At 42.8% G+C, this 21,797-nt stretch overlaps 5 protein-coding genes across 32 annotated transcripts in view; 3 read left to right on the forward strand and 2 right to left on the reverse strand.

Annotated features, from left to right (window-relative positions):
- LOC128261715 (sodium/hydrogen exchanger 3) overlaps positions 1-2,625 on the forward strand; it is a 35,088-nt gene extending 32,463 nt beyond the window's left edge. For 22 of the 28 annotated variants that reach the window (XM_052995518.1, XM_052995517.1, XM_052995533.1 and 19 more), the window contains one exon: positions 370-2,625. In XM_052995518.1, the coding sequence (XP_052851478.1) occupies positions 370-889 (520 nt within the window). In that variant the 3' untranslated portion in view covers positions 890-2,625. The remainder of the gene's footprint in view (positions 1-369) is intronic. The other 6 variants (XR_008268274.1, XR_008268276.1, XR_008268275.1 and 3 more) reach the window with 3 other exon arrangements.
- A 421-nt stretch (positions 2,626-3,046) lies between these two features.
- On the reverse strand, positions 3,047-12,479 carry LOC128261716 (intersectin-1). Its single transcript, XM_052995545.1, is given in 13 exon segments — positions 3,047-3,167; positions 3,169-3,376; positions 6,092-6,265; positions 7,056-7,329; positions 7,413-7,667; positions 8,365-9,261; positions 9,328-9,594; positions 9,657-9,804; positions 9,864-10,137; positions 10,249-10,679; positions 11,175-11,585; positions 11,678-12,151; positions 12,384-12,479. Coding segments are annotated over 12 exon segments (3,609 nt in total). The 5' UTR covers positions 11,842-12,151; positions 12,384-12,479; the 3' UTR covers positions 3,047-3,061.
- A 444-nt stretch (positions 12,480-12,923) lies between these two features.
- On the forward strand, positions 12,924-14,261 carry LOC128262658 (uncharacterized). Its single transcript, XM_052997051.1, has one exon. It carries the CDS (start codon positions 12,995-12,997, stop codon positions 13,862-13,864), a length of 870 nt encoding a protein of 289 aa, XP_052853011.1. The 5' UTR covers positions 12,924-12,994; the 3' UTR covers positions 13,865-14,261.
- On the reverse strand, positions 13,828-15,593 carry LOC128262656 (protein fuzzy). Its single transcript, XM_052997048.1, has 3 exons — positions 15,460-15,593; positions 14,293-15,407; positions 13,828-14,232 (listed from the first exon to the last, which is right to left on the reverse strand). Exons 1-3 carry the CDS (start codon positions 15,535-15,537, stop codon positions 14,175-14,177), a joined length of 1,251 nt encoding a protein of 416 aa, XP_052853008.1. The 5' UTR covers positions 15,538-15,593; the 3' UTR covers positions 13,828-14,174.
- Positions 15,594-16,326: 733 nt separating this feature from the next.
- Positions 16,327-21,700, forward strand: LOC128262650 (exportin-1). The gene is made up of 7 exons (XM_052997039.1): positions 16,327-16,450; positions 16,782-18,539; positions 18,674-19,044; positions 19,127-19,606; positions 19,734-20,066; positions 20,163-20,528; positions 20,618-21,700. The coding sequence occupies exons 2-7, from the start codon at positions 17,048-17,050 to the stop codon at positions 20,765-20,767; spliced, it is 3,192 nt and encodes a 1,063-aa protein (XP_052852999.1). The 5' UTR covers positions 16,327-16,450; positions 16,782-17,047; the 3' UTR covers positions 20,768-21,700.
- The last annotated feature ends 97 nt before the right edge of the window (positions 21,701-21,797 follow it).

A 21,797-nucleotide genomic window follows, 5' to 3' on the forward strand; every position in this document is an offset into this window, starting at 1 on the left:
AGTGTAAATGTAATGTAGAACTGTTATACTGTGCCTTAAACAAGTCTTCCCTGTTAGCTTATCTTCCATATTCCTGTTCCATTTTAATTTGCTCTATGTAGTGCTCAAAATAAATATATAATTTTTCAATTTCATCCATATTAAGTGTAAGTTTTTTACAAATTATATTTTAAATTTACCTTTGTAAGCCGTAGCCTCATATTAACATTAACCCAAAACGAATACCCAAACCAAAACAAACCAAAGCATTAGCCAAAATTGGTCACAACTTTAACATTAACTTTCTACGCCTTCTCTTCACATCATCCCACCATCGATTACCAACCACCTCCAACCACCGCACACCACCACACACAACACCACCAACAGAGACACAATACCCGAGGAGTCGTCGTACCAGCATGGACACTCCAAGTCCTTGTGCGAGCCGGCGGATTCGGATGACTGGGAGGGAGCACCACTTTCCACCGCCGCCGCCGGCGAGGCCAACAGCGAGCGAATGATGCGACTGAGCGGCAGGGAGCCGCTCCTGCCACGCCCCTCCAACACACCACGCGCCCAGATCCGTCGCATGAATGCGGGAGCGGTGGGCGGAGCAGCTGTTAGCCAGGCGGGCCGCAAAAACCAAGTGACAAAGGCCCTCTTGGACTACGAGGATTCCGAAACGGACTCCGAGGAGAATGATGACGATGACGATGACGATGATGAGGACGAGGACTTTGATTCGTACGACGATGAGAACATTGTGGTCACCACCTTTACGACACCGGCCACGGGCAGGAGATCGGGTTCCAGTCCGGGTTCAGGATCGGAAGCCAACGCCACCACCATGACGACGACGACGACAAGCATTCGGCTGACCCGCAATAACGACGAGAGCATCATTTGAGTGTCGAGCACAGACGGTGACGCGGGGGAGGAACTGGAGGATGACGGGGATCATCTGCCAACGGAATCAGTACCACCACCCCAGAATCTGAAACGTTCACGGCGAAGCCTGTTCCCGTACGAGATGTTCTACTAACTCTGGAACACATCCCACACACACACACACAAACACACATTTATATGACCTAGTTTGTAAGCCCAAAGCTGACAGAAAGTTGCAAAATAGTTTGCCCCAAAAAAGAAATGGTTTAAAACAAAAAGCTTTATAATTATAATTATAACCACACAAATCGGACAAGGCTTAGATATACGAGAGTAGCGAAAAAATTGTATATAAAACCAGATTTGAACTACAAATTAATTTCCTCTTGATCGTTTAAGTCGCTTCTTAAGATTTTTAACTTCCAGTTTATGTTTAGTGTTTAGTCCCGATCGATTGTTATTATGTACCACAGACGTGTATATCCAAAAAACCGATTTATTAATTACAGCTAATGTGTTCCAAAATAGCAAGCAAGCAAATTAATTGTGTAATAACTAACAAAGCGTAGCCAAAGTTCTTATTAAGCCCATTACTAAAACTGATTTCATTGTTTATAGTTTAGTTAAAATGTACTAAATTGAGATCACATTGTGTGTTGCTAAAAGTACTTAAGCGCGTACTTAGTTCGATAACATAGTTAAAACGCAGAGTTTAGTTCAATTTTAGCCTTAGTTAATAAAGAGTTTAAAGTAATTCATTTCTGTATAGCCGCAGAGTCAGAACTAAGAAGAATTCAGCAAAGTTTTTCTCAGCTGAAACTGTAATTGAAGTAACTCGAAACATTCATGTAATGCATTTTTTTAAATATCAGAATTGCTAATTTGAAATCACTTAAATGTGTGATTTTTTTGAGAAATTTTAAATTTTGATGGAGTTTCATGTGACCCCTAAATAACGCCATAGAGACAGTTGAGTAAAACTTTGGCTGGCCTTAACTATAAATATACACAAATCAAGTAACTAATTGTGGACAGATAAATAGACAGAGTTATGTAATTTATAAATTATTTTTGTAAACATTTACGAGCGATAAAGATAAAAATAACAAATGGTGGAAATGTTAGAACGAAAGAGAGTTTTGCGAACGATTTTGTGTGGAATTTGAGTGTATGACTAGGATTGAGCTAACCGAAGCATAAAAAGAAAAGATAGACATGCTCAAAACCAAGTAAAATAAACTAGAAATAGCTGAATACAAGTAAATTCACTATGCTGACGTAGATTTGAAATTGCATTAGACGAATAGACGAATAATTTTCAGACCAGACCCAAGGGGACACACGATACGGAGCCAACTGAGAATACAGTAGCCAATATCCAGAATGGGATATATTCTGGAACCTACCTACCTAAAAATATTTTTTCTGGGACAGCAAACGGTATATCGTGAAAATGGAAAGCATACTTACCTACTACGAGTAATACAATATATACATATATATTTTCTAACTCATGTGCAACTGGCCTAGTACCAAACTTTAATTTAACCATCTACCTATTACTTAAGTAGTTTGTATTCGCATTATGTTCTATCCAAGAAATTGCCTTCTGAATATGCACACCAGATCAGATAGAATTGGTTAACTTAGTTTGTTTCTTATTTTATTTTAATCAGAAAGACAATAAACAGCTTCGAGGTTTACGTGATCTTGGAAATTGTCATTTCAATAAATATTTAATGGAAAAACAAAAAATCAGAGCTGTGTTATATTGTGAGCAGGTTTTCTATATAAACTTGAATTATTCCACTGAACTTCCTGAATTGAGTATGGATTGTGGCATAGACATTTTATATGTGGAATGGTGGCTCATAAATTTCTTGCTTAAGAAATTGAATTCAATTGATGACTAAATCGAAAAAGTGTTTGCAATTTTCATACGTAGGCCTTAAGTTGTGCATACTTCAAAATTAATAAAAATAATTGATAGCGCAAAAGAAACAAAAAACTTAAAGAACACACGAAGCAAAACAAAAAGAAAGAATTGTAAATTGTTAAACTGATTTTAAATATTATATAAGAAAAAATTTTACTAAAAATAAAATAATGAAAAAAGTGAAATAATCTAGAACGAAAAACTGGTTGTTTTTTGGTAACTGAAGAGTTGGTTGGTGTATGGGCGAAGCTTGATTCACCAGCATCGCCATGGGCCAAATCGTTTCCTGGGCAACTGCCAGTCGACCACGACGGACTTGCCCACCAACTGGCTGCCATTTTCCTGGAGCATGGACTTTGCCGGTGCACTCAAACCGCACGTAAGCACTCCCCATAAGTTGGCCATCTTGTTGCTTGGATATGTACACCGATTGGATAGTTCCTCGCAGCTTGTTCTTGGATGCGGCATCGAGTTTAACACCCGATTCAGCTTCGGATCCGCGCCATTGGTGCCATAAACGCTGGATACCATTGGATCGTCTGTCACTGGCAACTTGATCCGACTGAATCTCTGTGGGTGGGAATTTCAGAATATAGTCGGAAATGATAATGGATTCTGTGGTCGAGTGTCCCGACCTCCGTCCGTATATATGATTACTTCCAAATCAACATGACCGATCGATACAACATCAAAAGATTTTTGTGGAAATTATAAAAACATCGTTTTTTTTTAAAAATCCCCTTTAAAACGTTTGAGTAATACGTCCATCCAATTATATATTCTTTCCGTAACAGAACACCGTTTAGCCTAAATTAATATCGTTTAAAAATCAAAAATCATTTTGTTTGAAGTTCCTTTTATACATTTATTGCACCAAATATGTGTAATTTGTTATTTTCATAATTTTATTTAATATTTTTGGTTTTCCCTTTTTACTTGTCTTCTAATTATGTTTGAAACTGATATATTTCAATATGTTTTATGGTATCTTTTAGTTTTGCATTTCTCGAAGAATTCCCTTCTGTGTTTACTCGTATGCAGTATGCATTGTGTGTGTCTGCAGAAGATTTCTATAAGTTCTCCTCGATCCGGATTGTATATAGGTAAATATATATCGATGGTCACCATTTCGCGTTTAAAGTGAGTCTCAGTGTAGGTGAAGTGTGCTAATGCGTACAGAATTTGTTGGGGTTTCTCTATCCTCGTCGATAATTATTCTTAAGCATTGTTTACATTAATTAACTTTCGTAACGATTAAACAAGTACGCGTATATGAGCATTATATGTATGCAGGGGTGTATATGTGGGATTTGGAATGTACGAATATCTCAATTAACGTTTTTGCTTTTTGCTTTTTTCTAAAGAAAATTTTAGTACTTTCTCTATATAGTATGTATATGCTTAGTTTTGTGGTTCATTTATTATTTATTAGTACATATATGTGGAATCAATAATCAACCCAACATTAGCTACATAAATATGTGTTTTATGCTTTTAGAATTTTCGCGCCAAGCGGCCAATCAGTCGGAATTGTTTTGCCAACTGATCGGCGCTTTGCGGAACTTATAACGATTCTTTTTACTTTGGTTTCGTTTAATAGAGCTATAGACGCATAAATAGTCGTGGTATGCAATAACAAGTTACGATTAGGTTAATTCATGTAAGGTGACATTTTTGGTTATCATTTTTTGAAAGGCATTCGACAGTGTTTCTTCATATGTACGAGATAGCGTAGATACAAATATGTGAGTGAGTTTGTTAAATAGTCTAACTGCAACTAGCATAAACAGATTCGAACAGCATAACGTAATATCTGGCTATCATTCCAATCGAGTTGAATGAACTTCTATACGTGGAATTTGTACATACTCATTTTTTACATCTCATCCATTCCTATGCTTTAGATACAGATCCTTCAAACTAACGGCAAACAATTTCAACATTCAGACGATAAGACAATAGACATTAAATAAATACAATTATGGCAGTTGAGACAAGCGCTTAAATTAGTTATAAAATCAAGAATGTTACTCAAAAACAGAATTTTAGCCATTACAAATATCTTTAATATTATCAATACTGTTGCCCGTATGTGTAAGCTTATATAACTCCCGTTTTTTTTTCCATTATCCTTGATGTCTTTAAAGTTTTCTTTAAGATATAAGAGAATGGTCATCATGCTTAATATTTAGTTAACAATAATTCATACTTTCCTCCCAACTTGTTAGTTGGTTTACTTGAAATATATACAATTATATTCGGATATTATTGGAAAACACAGAAAACCATCGTTATATATACTATATGCGTATGTGTAGTAGCTTTTTGGGGGGAAAAACTGTTAGATATTCTGGGTTTTCTATCGATAAACACATCTAATACAACGAAATTGAAATTGTCACTTGATATCCTTATGTATTTTGTAGTTTCCATATGCAGATTACTATATAAATCCTCTAAAATGTGTCTTACTTGATTTCGGTTGTATCTTTCGTTTGATTGGTTACGAACATGAGAGCAATGTTTGATTCTATGAATGATTTCCGATGAGATCTGGTTACTAATTCTATCAACAAGTTAAGGGAATTTCACACCGAAGGGGATAAACATTGTGAAAAAACGTCGTCAGGATGAACAATGTAAATGTAAGTAGCCCGCTTTTAGGCTTTTCTAGAATACGAAATCCGGAGGACATTGATGATGCTGCTGCTGCTGATCTTAATATACCCCAATTCTCTAGGGATCGTGTAGATTTGTCGGTTTGTCGGTTTTTGTGTAAGCGAGTGCCTGATGACGCTTAAAGGCCAAAGCCGAAGCCTCGTTATACGTTTCCTGTTGGCATTTGAAATCGAAATCGCATTTAATTGGTTTACTTTTTATACAAAATACAAATAATGCATTACAAAATATAAATATGCAGACTAAATAAATACACAAATGAATTAACACTAGAGATTAGATTGGCTAAATGGAAAAGAGAGGGCGCCAGCCAAAAAACTTAAGTGTAAATTTAAAAACTAAATAATCACAATTAACAAGAAGATACATCGTGGAAATATTGCAACAAAATCAACACTAAACATAAGAGGGCTTGGGCTTCCCTTTAATAGGCGACAAGGCGAGAACAACTAGGCATGGCTTATTCGAAATAATCGGTAAAAATAATAGCATATGCAATATGTATATGGAATGCGGAAATTAGAGAGCTAAGATTAGCAGCTGGCTGGAACTGCAGTTGTGAGATTCACTGCTTGGTGGCGGTGCCATTAGCTTTCGCTGGCTTACCGGACGTCACAAAGGGGCCCACATAGTTGCTGGGGAAGAGGCCGGAAAGCCCGTTCAGCTCGCCACGCCACCACTCCGGCTCATCCCGACCCAGCACGCTGATGATGTCGTCCTTTTCGAACGAGAGCTCGTCGTCATTTTGTGCCTTGTACGGATAGAGAGCTATGACTTTGTCTGTAAGGGGTAATGAAAACATTATAAGTCAAGTATATATATCAAGACATCAGAAGCTAACTGTGCCAAACTGAAGTGTTAACACCCCTGCAGTCAAGGGATGGATCCGAAATGATATAATACTTTTGTAAAAGGCAACGAAAACAAACATATACGCTTAATAACCCAAATTTAGACAATTTTATCCAATTGTTCATATACTTGCTATAAGATAAAATCGTCCGATCGGCCATATATTATACATATAATAAAATTCGAATTGAAAAGTTTCAAGAATCTATTTGTTACACTGCTCAAACAAACGGCATAGAACCGTATAGTTATGGTAATATAAAAGTATAACAGATTTATGGCAGGTACAGGATATGGTCAGCCCACTTTAATAAAATCTCAAGGATTAGGTTATAAACACTATAAAAACATCGTTAAGCGTACATAAAAAAGAAGACTTCAAAAATGTCCAAGTCTCTAGCATTTAAACTGAACCCGCAAACGGAATAGAAACAGACGGACATGGCTATATCAACTCATATAGTCATGCTAATGAAGAATATATATAAATTATCCTTCTGATTTTATCATACCCACTGCATGGGTTAAAATAAAGGCGACTTTTGAGAAATCTTCATTCAAATATCTTTAAAATTGAAAGCCTAGTTTGCGTAGGAACAAACAGACGGACATACGGATAAATCGTTGCTGATCAAGAATATATACTTTATGGGGTCGAACATTTCTCCTTTTCTGCGTTACAAGACATCATTGCCTTCTATGCACGTTTTATACATACCCAAGATCTGCTCGGTCATCTCGATGCGGCTGCCGGAGACTGGAGTGTTGCGTCCGCTGTTGCGCCCGCCTTGGAGAACCTTCACGTAGGTGGCGGGGAACCAGCCGATCTGGCGCCGCCGTCCCTTGGCCTGGAGCTCACCCTCCCACCAGCCGGAGTCCGTCTTCTTGCGGATCATGATCAGCTGGCCACGCGTCAGCGATAGCTGCTCGGTGCTGGTTGCCTCGTAGGGAGCGATTACTTGCGCGATCTCCGATCGCTTGGCCCGCATACCCTGCAAGATTAACCCAAGAAAGGAAGCACATTAGTGAGATGAAACTGTGGGCAGCGTAGTAACTGGCGGTGTCAACTATTTACGGGTGTCATGGAAGAGGTGCGTGACATGGGTCGGCTGTAGCTCTCGGCCGGCTCGCTGCTTTGTGTCTTGGACTGTGTATTGATCTGGGAGACTTCAGTGTCGAGGTCTTCGTGCGCCTCCTCGGCGCCAATGCCGGGGCTTGCGATCGGCTGCTCGCCCAGCTCCTGGACAGGCAGTGGCTGGAACACTTGCTCCTGCGCCTCCACCACGGATGGGGCAGGGGCGTAGGCAGCGTTGCCGTTCAGCGTCGTCTCCTGGGTCAGTGCAAGTGTAACGACAACGGTGGCAAAAAGCACAGCACATGAAAAGCATTGGATTAGTAGATGGACATGAGGGCAACGGTTAGACACGACTCTGGGCTTTGGGGTAGTGAACTCGGTACAAAACTATAGTGTGGGTCAAGCTAAGTCTCGTTTCGTCTTGCTAACTCTATATTTACAAGTCTCAAGCAAATATCTCAAGGGGAGATGATATTATTTTAATAAACATGTTATTGTGTTTTAAAATAAAATCTTAATACGATTAACTGGTGCAAAATCCCTCTATTTCCTCAGATGTTTTATAAACTTTATTGGTCCCTATCTCAATATTACTGTGTATACAATATATAAAGTATTTATAAACAAGTCTCAAGCAAACATCTCAAAGAAAAAGGGATCTAATGAACACATGTTTTATTGCTTTAAAGTCAGAAAAGGATTTATTGTATATTATTAGGATTAACTCGTACAAAAACTATCTATCCCTCATATTTTTCTATAAAATTGTTTCTTAGTAAATATATTACTATTATTTAAAACCTATCTCAGTATGAGTTATTGGTTATTGGCTGGAGTTATATGCTGGTTTCTAATTAAAGCTCTTGCAACGCGTAAACAGAAAAGATTTATAAAGTTGTCCAATAAAAGGACCCACACCAAACTACTTAATGTGCCACATATATTAACTTACCTGATCCAGGGCTTCAACCGACTCGACAGGCGCCGCGTTCGCCGTTCCCACGTCCGCCTTCTGGACGTAGTTCGAGGGGAACATGCCGGTGCGATTGCCAATGGTGCCCGTCCACCACTCGCCCTCCTTTTTGATGACCATCACCATCTCGCCGGCACCGAAACTAAGATCTCCATCCTCGGCGGAATCATAAGGATATGCGGCTATGTAGTACTCAACATCGCCGGCGGCACTCAGATCGCCGGCAGATGCCGGAGCCGCCGCACTGCTGGTATCGATATTGTCATTGTAGGTGTCCGCCACGGCTGCCACTTCGGCAACCACTTGCGGTTCGATGGTGGCGACGGCAGCAACTGCACCATCGTCCAGCTTCTCCACATAGGATTCGGGGAACCAGCCGGTGTGTCCGTTTATTTCACCAGCCAACCATCCCGGTTCGGCGTTCTGTTCCAACGGCACCAAGATAATGTCACCCGGCACGAACGTAATCTCCTCGGCATTGCGCGCATTGAACTCGTACACGGCCTGGTATTTCACGAAACCCTCGGGAGCCGGTCCACTCAAATCCACAGCTGGAGCTGCCACAGCGGTGACATCGTTGCTCATGCCAGCATAGGGATCGGCGGCAGTCGTATTCGCCTCGCCCCAAGCACTAGAGCTGCCCGTGTCCCAGGCCGAGGTCACGGTGGTCTCGTTCTTGCGATTGTACTTCAATTCCAGCACCGAGGTGCGCTGCACATCGTATTCCTTGTACAGATCCTCGCATTTGTTGAGCAGAGCGGAGAGCTCCGCCTTGAGCTCGGACATCTGGCCGTCGTTAGAGTTGATGTCCTCCTTCTTCGACTCAATCTCCTTGCCAATGTTCTCGACCTTGTCTTTGATTTGGTTAATTAACAGCTGTTAAAGAAGTAAATTTAGTAAGTTATTTATCCTAGAAATTGCAAAAACTAGTAAAAGCATTACCTGCTTATGGGCAAAGGCTGCATTCAGTTGCTCCTGCTGCGCGTTGTCGCCACCCATGGCTGCGCCGCTGGCCTTGCTCTTGGCATCCCACTTGGCTCGCTCTTGGGTGAGCTGCAGCAGCTTGGCGTTCTGCTCCTTGATGCGCGACTTCAGCTGCGACATTTCGCTCATGGAAGTGTCACGCTGAGTGCGCATGCCATCGATTACGGTCTTTACATTGGTCACGCCCGCTCGAGTGTCGCAAATCCTCTGCGACAGATCCTTGATCTGTAATTATGTAATTTAGATTAGCTGAGCAAAAAACACTATCAATTTTTATGGTGCCTAACCTTTTCATTCAATGTGCTCAGCTCCACATTAAGCTGGGTGTTGTGTGCCTTTTGCTTGAGCACACGCTCCTGTTCCCTCTCCTTCTGTGCGTTCATTTCAGCGATTCTGGCCTGCTCCCATTCCTGCTGGCGCTGCTTCTCCAGCTCCCTAAGGATTTACGAAGTAGATTCATATGCTGTGGTTCTACACAAAATCATGTTTCTCACTTTCTGGCCGCCTCCTTGGCTTCCAGTTCCCGCTTGCGCTGTTCCTCCTTCTCCATCTCGATCTCTCGCTGAAGCTGAAGCTGGCGCTCCAGTTCCTCCTGCTGCTTACGCTCGGCCTCCAAGCGAGCCTTCTCGCGCTTATCGGCCTCGTCCCGCTCCTTGCGCTCCCGCTCCTCACGCTCCTTACGCTGCTGATCCTCTATGATCTTGCGCCTGCGATCTAGCTCCGCCTGACCCTTGTCAAAGTTTTCCTTGCGCTTATCCTCGAAGGATGCTGAAAGGGAAAAGAGCACAGATATTAATGGTATGGAAAATAAAATAATGTCTATATATTTAGAACCATTCTAATTATATAAACAAAAAGTTTAAAAGGTCAGGCACATACTTTGTCCGGGCAGTCCGGCTGTTGGGTCAGCATAAACAGCTCCCTGCGACGACACGGAGGCGTGCCGGGAGGTGGGTTGCGATCCTGGACGCGACACCACCCCAGAGACTGAGCCAGGTCGTGACTTGATCTTGCGCAAGTTGGGCGGCACCCAGTCCTGGGGCAGGGTCACGGGAATCTTCTCACCGGCCATGGCCTTCTCGCACAGAAACATGGCCAGAATGAACTCGTCGCAGTTGAGCCGTCCGTCGCCATCGATGTCGGACAGCGTCCAGATCTGCGCCAGCGTCACCTGGGGCAGCTTGCTCTGCACCAGAACGCCGCGTGCCTGGGCCCCGGTCAAGTAGCCAGATCGGGTGCGATCATTGGCATTGAACACCTGCGTGTATTTGCGCTTTTGGGCAGCTTGAACGGCCCATTCTCCTTGGTTGCTAAAAGAAAGAGTAAGACGTTAGTACACTCAAATAGATTTAAAAGTTTACTATGTAAAACATTATTTCTAAGATTATTCTACTTTTTATAAACTTGTCTACGACTCTTTTAATACTGTTAACAAGTTGGCATTCAAAAAAATTGTATTTCTGTCCATTAATTAATTTTTAATTAGTTGATTTGATAAGAAAATCAACAAATTCATAAGCTATGAAAAATTGGAGTTAACCAGTTTATAACTACTTGTTTTAAGCCTACAAACATTTTCCCAATAGGTGTTACTCTTGAGAAGATAATGTGGATTTATGCTCTCTTAACGTTTCCTTTAGGGACCTACATCTGATTAAAGAATGTTAGATCTGCCTGAATTCTTTAAACCTTTTTTCGGTGGAGTTATGCACAAAATTTCTTATACAAAATGCCTACACTATTTTTGATAAAACAATGATACATCTGCCTAAGTTTTTACATTATTTTGCTTTAAATATGCTTACACAGACTCGATGGATGGCGCTCGCTCCGAAATGGACATGTGGCGACTGGGTGGGTTGCTGGAGGGCGGCGTGGGGCCAGCTGGCACCTTGGCCAGATCCACGACGCCGGGTGGCGAGATGACTGGAACCGGTGCAATCACCGGAGGAGGAGCCACCACGGGCGGGGGAACCACTGCGGGGGCTGCTGCAGGAACCATTCCCTTCAACGGATCCATGGGGCTCATGGAGCTGGTGGAGCCACGTGGCGTCATCGATGGCGTCTTTTGTCCATCCGCAGTGAGGGAAGCCAGCAGGCTGGGTGGCAGCACCTTGGGCACGTCCATGCCGCGAAGCTTGAGGTTGATAAGCTTGCAGGCTATGCTGAACTCGTTAATGTTCATCTTGCCATCGGAATCGGTGTCCGCCAGAGCCCTGCAGATAAGCATATGAATGAGTAAGTACTGAGAGGCTCTTATCGCCGTATGAGTCACGGGGACGTCCCATATACATATGGCAATACTCACCAGATTTGTCCCAGGATCAGGGGCGGCAGCTGGGACTGCAGGAAGAATCCTTTGGCCTGGGCTCCGGTCACGAATCCTGCCTGTGGCTGGAGTGCTTTGAACTGCTCCTGGTACTTCATTCGCTCCCTCGGGGTCACCGCCCACGCATCCACAGCCGGATTCATATTGGCCAAAACAACACTTTATCTTTATCCTAGTTTGGCCCAGAAAGCTCTTACTCTTCCTCGTCCTTTTTGCCTGTCCGCGTGTGTGTTTGTGTATATTGCGCGAAAGTGGCCGAGTGTTTGTGGGTGTTTAGTGCGCTCTCTTCGCCCGCTTTTGAGTACACATCAAATACATGCTCTCTTTGCTCTCGTCGGTCTCTCTTGCGCTCTCTTTGCCGCTCTCTTTACTACGACTATCGCCTATTGAGTATCGTATCCGTTTTGGCACCCACCACCCCACAAATTTTCACAATGGATTTTTATGGTTTACCTGCAAAGGAATTTCGAAAATAATTTACCGATCACATATCTGATAAAACATAACATCGAATAGGTAGCCCATTCGATTGGGAACGCTTTTTGTTTTTTGCCTTTAGTAGGCGTTTTCACTCGACAACCGGATAGAGTCCCCAATTGCTGATAAACGATGCTCTGATAACCGCACTGAATGAGCATTGGCTTTTCCCTTATCTAACACTTCGCACGGCTATTTTGGGGCTTACTTTGCATTGGAACAGAAAAATTTTGTATTTGCGTAAATTTTATTTCAATCAATAGTCGGAACCAGTATGACCGTTCTTTGTTCTCGGGGAATTCACAAGCAAGTGTTGAATAACGTGGGATTCAAAGTGTCACTGCGTTTTTTTATTTTGGTACAACAGGCGTTAACGGTTATTTGAATTTAATTAGAGAAAATGATACCTCATTATCGCGACCGCTTAAAGTATAAATATAAGAACGAAAAATAACAGAAAATGGCAAAAAGGTCTGTGATGATTACATACACATTAAATTTCCCAATTTGCACAGCTTTGGATGTGTGAATAGAAAAATATCATTTTACACAAACATAAATAATAATAAATGCAATGTTTTTTTTTACATCATTTGCACTTTAAATTTAGTTACATGAAAGAATTAAATGTTGTATTTTGTACATTACTTTTTAGAGTTTGAATGAAGTATTTTAACCTCCGAAGAATTTACAGTTTTGCCTATCGATTAATTGATCATAACAATCGTAAGGATGAATGTTTTGGCGCCCATGTTGTGGTCACACTGTTTCATGAAAAATTAAAAAAACATTAATAAAATGTAGCTGTGCTGAAGAAGCATGAGCTCTAAGCGTAAGTTAAGTTTTCCCTTGGAGGTCGACGATCAGCAGGAGAATAACCCAGAATGTGCTGCTTCAAGTATTACGCACCATTTGATAGCAAAAGATCTTGGCTCAACAAGGAGTATTTTGGTGGAGTCTGCCTCCCCTCTTCGCAGGAACACTCCGTCCAGATTCGAGGCGAACTGGCAGGCGCTGAAAAGGTCCGGAGTCAGCAGCAGTCAACCGGATTCTCCCGGGGACACCAGTTTCTCCACCTGCTCCCAGCTTCTGAACACCAGTTGGCCAGGAACGAAGCGAAGAGCCAAAGCCTTGCCCATCGTGATCCAGAACTCTCCAAGGACGCTTCCTCTGGTTTCGATTAATGCGTCCAAGCCATCCTCCTCATTCCAGACTACATGGAAAGCGTTAATGAACGAATCAAGCTGCACAGATTTGTCCGAAGACAGCTCCCCATCATCGCCAGTTACCCAACTTGTTCCGGATCAAAAAGCTAAGCAATACCTGCCAAGTAGCCAAAAGAAGGCCAGTTCAAAGCCAAACTTGCGATTTGCTCGAGGAGGATATGTCGATGACTTCCGGCGATTTATGAAAAACGAGCGCATGGATCAGCGACACCTGAATAACAGAAAAGCCACACATACGGCTGAAGTTCTGGCTATTTCAATGGAGTGTGGTCTTTCCATGGCTTTGGTTGCACCTGAAGGCGGGACCAACTTTAATATACTACTTCAAAAGAAGCAGTCAGAACTGCTTAAAGTTGGCTGCAGAATACAATTTTATCTGGAGCCAAACGCTAAGCCCTTGCAGTTAAAAGACAAACAATTGGTCTATATTCGTCCTCACAATATAATTGTATTAAAATTATAAGAACGCACTCAAAGCTTAAACTACAAATATAGAACTCATACAGGTATTGCAGGATATATATAAAAATATAATTAAAAAGGACGTTATTGTATGAGTCATTAAAGCCAGCGCAGGCTAATGTTGTTATGGAATATACCATATATATTCCAATATTTGAGTTATATAAGAAACACATTAGGCGAATAAAACGCCCATGCCAAATTGAATTACTCTTAAGTATACTTTTTCACACAAAAATTAAAGTTCTTTCTTATGCCAAGTAAAAATGGAATAAATATCAGTCTTTTAGAATTCAGAAAGTGAAATCGCATTACCAGCACACCGATTTCTCCTGTAGTATATTGTCATGGATGCGTTGAGCTAAGAATCTGTAAAAAATAAAACATTTTCAACTGAGTTTCTACAAAGTCTATGATTACGAATCAAACCTCATTGCGTGCGAGGGCACAGCTGCCACAAAGAGAAGGAACATAACATTTCCCAGCTCATCCGTGTGGGCATAGCACTTGTGGTAATCCGAGCAGCTATACTGATCCATCAAGATAGTTTTATTGTTGGAAGACACCGCCTCAAATTGATGCACTGCATCCATGGTCTGATCGAAGAACTTCTTGAGAATGTCTAGGCGCTGCAGGTCGCCCACAATGATGCGCTTAACACTCGCCGACTGGTTGAGGTTCCTGGTGAAGAGGCTCTTCCGCGAGTGCCGGTTGATAAGAATGATGGCCAGCACATTGCCATCGATGTCCAGGTGTTCGGGCAAGCTGCGTGGCACACAGCGTTCGGCGGCCGCCAGGAGATTGCCCTCGTTCCGATAGGCACTCATCGCATGAGCGTGCAGTTCGCGGAAGGAGGCGTTCTCAGCTCCGCAGAGGACGCAAAGGGCACTGTTCGAGGCCACCGGAATGCTGACGAAACGATAGGCTATGTGGGGACTCTTTACGGGCAGATAGACGGGCACATCGTGCTGCAGCGTGCTGGATGAGTTGAGCAGGAAGAGCAGGAGTTCCCGGTCCCGAGTGTCCAGATCCCACCATCCCTCGGTGGCCACTGCAATGCGATGTCCCACCACCAGGCAGCAGAAGAGTGAGCCGCAGTGGCCACTGAACTCATTGAGGCACTGCAGCAATTGTGCATTCTCCGAGGCCAACAGACAATCCGTGTAGCCCAGGAGCTGTGTGCCCGCGCAGGCTGCCTCCAGAATGGCATCCACAATGGGCACATACTTCTTGGCATCCTTTTTGAGTCGTTCAAGAAGCGTGGCATGTGCCATTTCCGAGGACCGAGTGATGAACATGCCAATGGCTCCGAACACCAAGTCCGCCAGCGTCTGGAGAAGCTGCTCCGATCCCACTCCGCAGCCGCACACAATCAATGTGATGGCATTGCTGTCCCGCCAAATGTACGTCCATTCCTCCGCATCCGCTGGAGCCTGGTTCTGGCTGGGCTGCTGTTTCGAGGTCGTTGTGGACTCCAGTTGAATGCCCAGCGATTTGAAGAACATGTGAAAGCCGTTGAGGCTGGCCACAGTGGAAAAGGGCAGCTGGAAGATGGGAAGGTTAACCCATTGCCGGCTGGTCGGGTACTCCACTTACATTCTCGCATTCTCCCTTCTTGCGGGTGAACACGGGCAGCCCCCCACTTGTTGTCAAACATAACAAATAAATAGACATCGCGCCTTCCCAATTGCAAGTTGCAACGTATGCAGAGTGACCATTGTTCGATCTTTCAAATACATATAGTATGTTTAACATACCAACCGGCTAATGGGAATATACTGAAATATATTTGTAATTGAAGTTTTTCATTATTTTTTTAACAATGTTTAATTTCACATATTATTTCACTTACCAAGCAGTTAAATTATTTTAAAATTATCAAATAAAAAATCTTAAAGGTTTTATTTCTTGCTAAACAATTAGGAAATATTTAAGTTTATATTAAAACTATGTTTGACATTACTGTTGTGAGCAGTTAAATAAAATATATAAATGTAACTTTAACAAAATTTAGCTGATAAAAAATTAAATTTTTTAAATATATATTTAACAATTTTATCAAATTTTATCAAATCAAATTTTAAATTTTTTTATAAGTCGAACAAAAAACCCACTTAACAAGGTAAGAATCTCTTGATGACCACAACTAGATTTACAATTTTAGTTTTAAATATTTTTTAAAAATGTCATATGTTGCCGACAAAAATTAACTTTAAAAGCTTATCTCAGTATTCACAACTTTTAATTTCCCCTAAACTAGAAGTCTTTTAAAAGTAGTATTAAAATTTAAATCAATACCATTCCATTAATTAATATCTTACTTCGAACGTACAGATTTTCAATTCTGCGGATAATTATAGTTGTTAATAAAAATAATTTTCAATTTGGCTTAAATTTTTATTTTCGTTAGCCTATCGAATCAACCTATCGATTAACCTCCGTACAAGTGTGCATGCCAGGGCTGGAGACATATGTTTTCACCAATCCATCGACACCTCAATACGGCCACACTGTTCACACAAATTGCATTTCGCATTGTCCGTCGTCGTCGTTTTCACACGCTGCTCTTTTCTGGAATCGGAAAAAGGTAAGCTGGATATGTGGATAGCATAAATATGATTGCCAAGTACGTGAAGCGGCATCATTGGGGCATGCAAAACGCCCCAAAAGTTGAGAAATGCCGCCGCAGTGGCTCGCTCGCATTTGCGGCGGCGATGCGTTCGCCTGTATGTCTGTGTGCGTGCGTGTGGTGTGCCGAGCACCTTTGCATGTGTGAGTGTGCGAAAAAGTGTAAGCGCGCGCAGGCAGTAAGTGTGCGCTTGTAGTTGTATGTTCCAAAAAATAAGAAATAAGAAAATAAAAAAGAAATATGGTTGCCTATCGTCAGTACGCAATATAACCAACGCTCTTTTTCGCAGCTCCAGGTCCAGTCCAGTCCGGCACCAGATCCAGATCCCGAGATCCAGATCGAGAGTCGTCGCCTTTTCCTCTCACCGTCATCACAGCGAAAAAGAAGAAGAGGCAGCCGCACATTTCCCACTCACATCAAAAAATATAGAAGAGAAAAGAAATCTCGTGAAATCTCAGCTCATCCGGCGGAGGAGGAAGCGAAGAAGCTATCAAAATTAACGCGGACACAGCTGCCGAGCGACGCAGACGCGAACGCCGCTTCTACTACAAAGCGATGGCGGCAATGTTGACATCGGATGAGGCGAGCAAGTTGCTCGACTTCTCCCAGAAGCTGGACATCAATCTGCTGGACAAGATCGTCGAGGTGGTGTACACAGCGCAGGGTGAACAGTTGCGACTCGCCCAGAGCATACTGACTACGCTGAAGGAGCATCCGGAGGCATGGACGCGAGTGGACAGCATTTTGGAGTACTCACAGAACCAGCGGACCAAGTTCTATGCCCTGCAGATCCTCGAGGAGGTGATCAAGACACGCTGGAAGGTCCTGCCGCGCAACCAGTGCGAGGGCATCAAGAAGTACGTGGTCAGCCTGATCATTAAGACCTCGTCGGATCCCAATGTAATGGAGCAGAACAAGGTGTATCTGAACAAGCTGAATATGATTCTGGTGCATATCCTGAAGCGCGAATGGCCGCGTAACTGGGAGACCTTCATCAGTGACATTGTCGGTGCGTCCAAGACGAACGAGAGCCTGTGCATGAACAACATGGTCATCCTGAAGAACCTCAGCGAGGAGGTGTTCGACTTCTCACAGGGCCAGATCACCCAGACGAAGGCCAAGCATCTGAAGGATACCATGTGCTCGGAGTTCTCGCAGATCTTCACGCTCTGCTCCTTTGTGCTGGAGAACTCGATGAACGCCGCCCTGATCCACGTCACCCTGGAGACTCTGCTGCGGTTCCTCAACTGGATTCCGCTGGGCTACATCTTCGAAACGCCGCAGATCGAGACGCTGATATTCAAGTTCCTCAGCGTGCCAATGTTCCGGAATGTGACCCTGAAGTGCCTGTCCGAGATCGCCGGTCTGTCGGCGACCAACTACGACGAGAATTTCGCGACGCTCTTCAAGGACACGATGGTGCAGCTGGACCAGATTGTTGGCCAGAACATGAACATGAACCACGTGTTCAAGCACGGCACCGACACGGAGCAGGAGCTGGTCCTCAACCTGGCCATGTTCCTGTGCACCTTTCTCAAGGAGCACGGCAAACTGGTTGAGGATGCCAAGTATGTGGACTACCTGAACCAGGCGCTCATGTATCTGGTGATGATCAGCGAGGTGGAGGACGTGGAGGTGTTCAAGATCTGCTTGGAGTACTGGAACAGCCTGGTGGAGGACCTGTACAACTCGGAGTTCTTCCACCCCACTCTGGAGTCCTCGAAGAGGCAGCAGGTCTATCCCCGGCGACGCTTCTACGCACCCATCTTGTCCAAAGTGAGATTCATCATGATCTCGCGAATGGCCAAGCCGGAGGAGGTGCTGGTGGTGGAGAACGAGAACGGGGAGGTGGTGCGCGAGTTCATGAAGGACACCAACTCGATCAACCTGTACAAGAACATGCGCGAAACGCTGGTCTTTCTCACCCATTTGGACTCTGTGGACACGGACCGCATCATGACGCTAAAGCTGCTTAATCAAGTGAACGGATCCGAATTCTCGTGGAAGAACCTGAACACGCTGTGCTGGGCCATTGGTTCCATTTCTGGTGAGCCATTTTTTGGGTTTTCTTAACCCAAAACATTACTTGGTTTTTACGTATTTTAAAAAGTCAGTTATTTTTGTTTTCTCAACCGAGGTCTATCCCTTAAATTGCTAATATCAATTGAACTATTCGTTTAGGTGCTTTTTGTGAGGAGGACGAGAAACGGTTCCTGGTCACCGTTATCAAGGATCTGCTAGGCCTGTGCGAACAGAAAAAGGGGAAGGACAACAAGGCCATCATTGCCTCGAACATCATGTACGTTGTGGGTCAGTATCCGCGCTTCCTGCGCGCCCACTGGAAATTCCTCAAGACGGTGGTAAACAAACTCTTCGAATTTATGCACGAGACGCACGATGGCGTCCAGGACATGGCATGCGACACGTTCATCAAGATTGCCATCAAGTGCCGCCGCTACTTTGTCTTCATCCAGCCGAATGAGGCCTGCACCTTTATTGACGAGATTCTCACCACAATGAGCGGCATAATTTGTGATCTGCAGCCACAGCAGGTATTGTATTTTGTATATTTGAATTAAAAATTGTATATTGTAATTTAAAAAAAAACAACAAATTTTGTTACAATTCAAATAGGTTCACACTTTCTATGAAGCTGTTGGCTACATGATCTCCGCCCAGGTGGATCAGGTGCAGCAGGACGTGCTCATCGAGCGGTACATGCATCTGCCCAACCAGGTGTGGGATGACATCATATCGCGCGCCTCGAAGAATGTCGACTTCCTGCAGAACATGACCGCTGTTAAGCAGCTGGGCAGCATCCTGAAGACGAACGTGGCTGCCTGCAAAGCCCTCGGACACGCGTACGTCATTCAACTGGGTCGCATATATCTGGACATGTTGAATGTGTACAAGATCACCTCGGAGAACATCATCCAGGCCATTGAGGTGAACGGCGTCAATGTGAACAATCAGCCCCTGATCAAGACCATGCATGTGGTGAAGAAGGAGACGCTCAACTTGATATCCGAGTGGGTATCTCGCTCCAACGACAATCAGTTGGTGATGGACAACTTCATACCGCCTTTGCTGGACGCTATTTTATTAGATTATCAGGTAAGGTTCCTAAAGTAAGTTTTTAATTCGATTGTTAATTACAAACTGGAATTGAAAGCAAAGCGAAAATGTACAAATAATTATAAAGAATGATAACTGATAAAAATCTTTTTTATTTTTGTTTTAGCGCTGCAAAGTTCCATCGGCACGCGAGCCAAAGGTTTTAAGTGCGATGGCTATCATTGTGCATAAATTGCGCCAGCATATCACAAATGAAGTACCAAAAATATTCGACGCCGTCTTCGAGTGCACGCTGGACATGATCAACAAGAACTTCGAGGACTTCCCCCAACACCGGCTTAGCTTCTACGAGCTGCTGCAGGCGGTCAATGCGCACTGTTTCAAAGCGTTCCTCAATATTCCGCCGGCTCAGTTTAAGCTTGTCTTTGACTCGGTGGTGTGGGCCTTCAAGCACACAATGCGCAATGTGGCCGACATGGGACTGAATATCCTATTTAAGGTAAATAACTCACTATAAACAAATTTCAAGTTTAACTTTTCAAAGCAAACAAACTCATTAACTAATGATATTCATGTGATCTCTTCTCCATTGCAGATGCTACAAAATCTTGACCAGCATCCGGGTGCGGCGCAGAGCTTCTACCAGACCTACTTCACGGATATTCTGATGCAGATCTTCTCGGTGGTCACCGACACCTCCCACACGGCCGGGCTGCCAAATCATGCCATCATTCTGGCATACATGTTCTCACTGGTGGAGAACAGAAAGATCACGGTGGACCTGGGGCCGATACCAGATAATATGATATTCATACAGGAGTATGTTGCGTCCCTGCTGAAATCGGCATTCAATCATCTGTCCGATAACCAGATCAAAGTCTTTGTCACTGGCCTCTTCAATTTAGACGAGAATGTGCCAGCATTTAAGGAGCATTTGAGAGATTTTCTTATACAGATTCGGGTGAGTACTTGGAGAATTTATAATTGGGCAACCTGCTTGCATGGTTCTCAAAGCTGATGATCGATTTATACAACAATTTTTATTTACAGGAGGCCACTGGCGAGGACGATTCTGATCTGTATTTGGAGGAGCGTGAAGCGGCTTTGGCCGAAGAGCAGTCCAACAAACATCAGATGCAGCGTAATATTCCAGGCATGTTGAATCCGCACGAGTTGCCCGAGGATATGCAGGACGAATAGATGTCGACGTCGATGTCCCAGAGCTAGAATGTTTTAGTTGATGCTTGAGAATGATGATATGATGTTGAGGATGAGGATGATGATGAGGATGTTGATGTATGAGTGTTTCTCGAGCGAGAAAAAGTATAAATGTTTGTTTGATTGAATGCATATAAGTACGTTATATATATAAATACACACCCACACACGACCCTACACACATACACACACATATGCATACACATACACCTTACAGATATAGTTGCGTTAAATGGTGAATGAGTAAATGGTTATTCGTGCGCAATTACATACATTAATATGATTAACATATTTTTGCGCATTGTCCTCGACATACCAGCATAAATAAGAACACCAGCCAGTTCCAGCCCTTTATCCACATTATGTAGTTGTAAAACGTCATACTAAAGGAAGCCGATACGAAAGATGCAAACTTTATCGTACTAATATAAAAAAGTGTTTGTTTGGAATTTTTTAAATGAGTAACTGTAGAAATATCGAGTATGAATGAATATTTGAGCACACACACCTCTCAGAGAACCCCCCACACAAACATGAGCAAAGTAAACAACAATAATATGAAAGGAAACCTAAAATAAAAATTAAATTGTAGTGACTTAAACAGATCAGGAGCAGCAGAAGTAACAAAATTATATGCAATCGTTTTGCATAAATTTAGCATTAACACGATGATGAAGACGAGGAACACAATAAGGAGATGATCAAGAAAACACGGCATCATAACGAGAATAGAGTTCATGCAATGTGTGAAAAAATAGAACTAAAACGCAAATACCCAAAACACAAATACATCAAGAAAAAACAAAAATAACCATAGTAATGCGTATTAATGATCATGTTTAAATTTTTACATAATTAGTTTGTACATTAATTTAAATAAAAATCAATTAAAACTACATTGATGTATGATGCAAAGCCATATTCAAGTTTCAATTATCTGCGCTTGTTGGGTGAATAATTCATTAGGAAATAGATTTCTATTATTCAAAATGCACCTAATTTCACCACCAAA

The sequence above is a fragment of the Drosophila gunungcola genome, unplaced genomic scaffold, assembly GCF_025200985.1.
Source record: "Drosophila gunungcola strain Sukarami unplaced genomic scaffold, Dgunungcola_SK_2 000001F, whole genome shotgun sequence".
NCBI lineage: Eukaryota > Metazoa > Arthropoda > Insecta > Diptera > Drosophilidae > Drosophila > Drosophila gunungcola.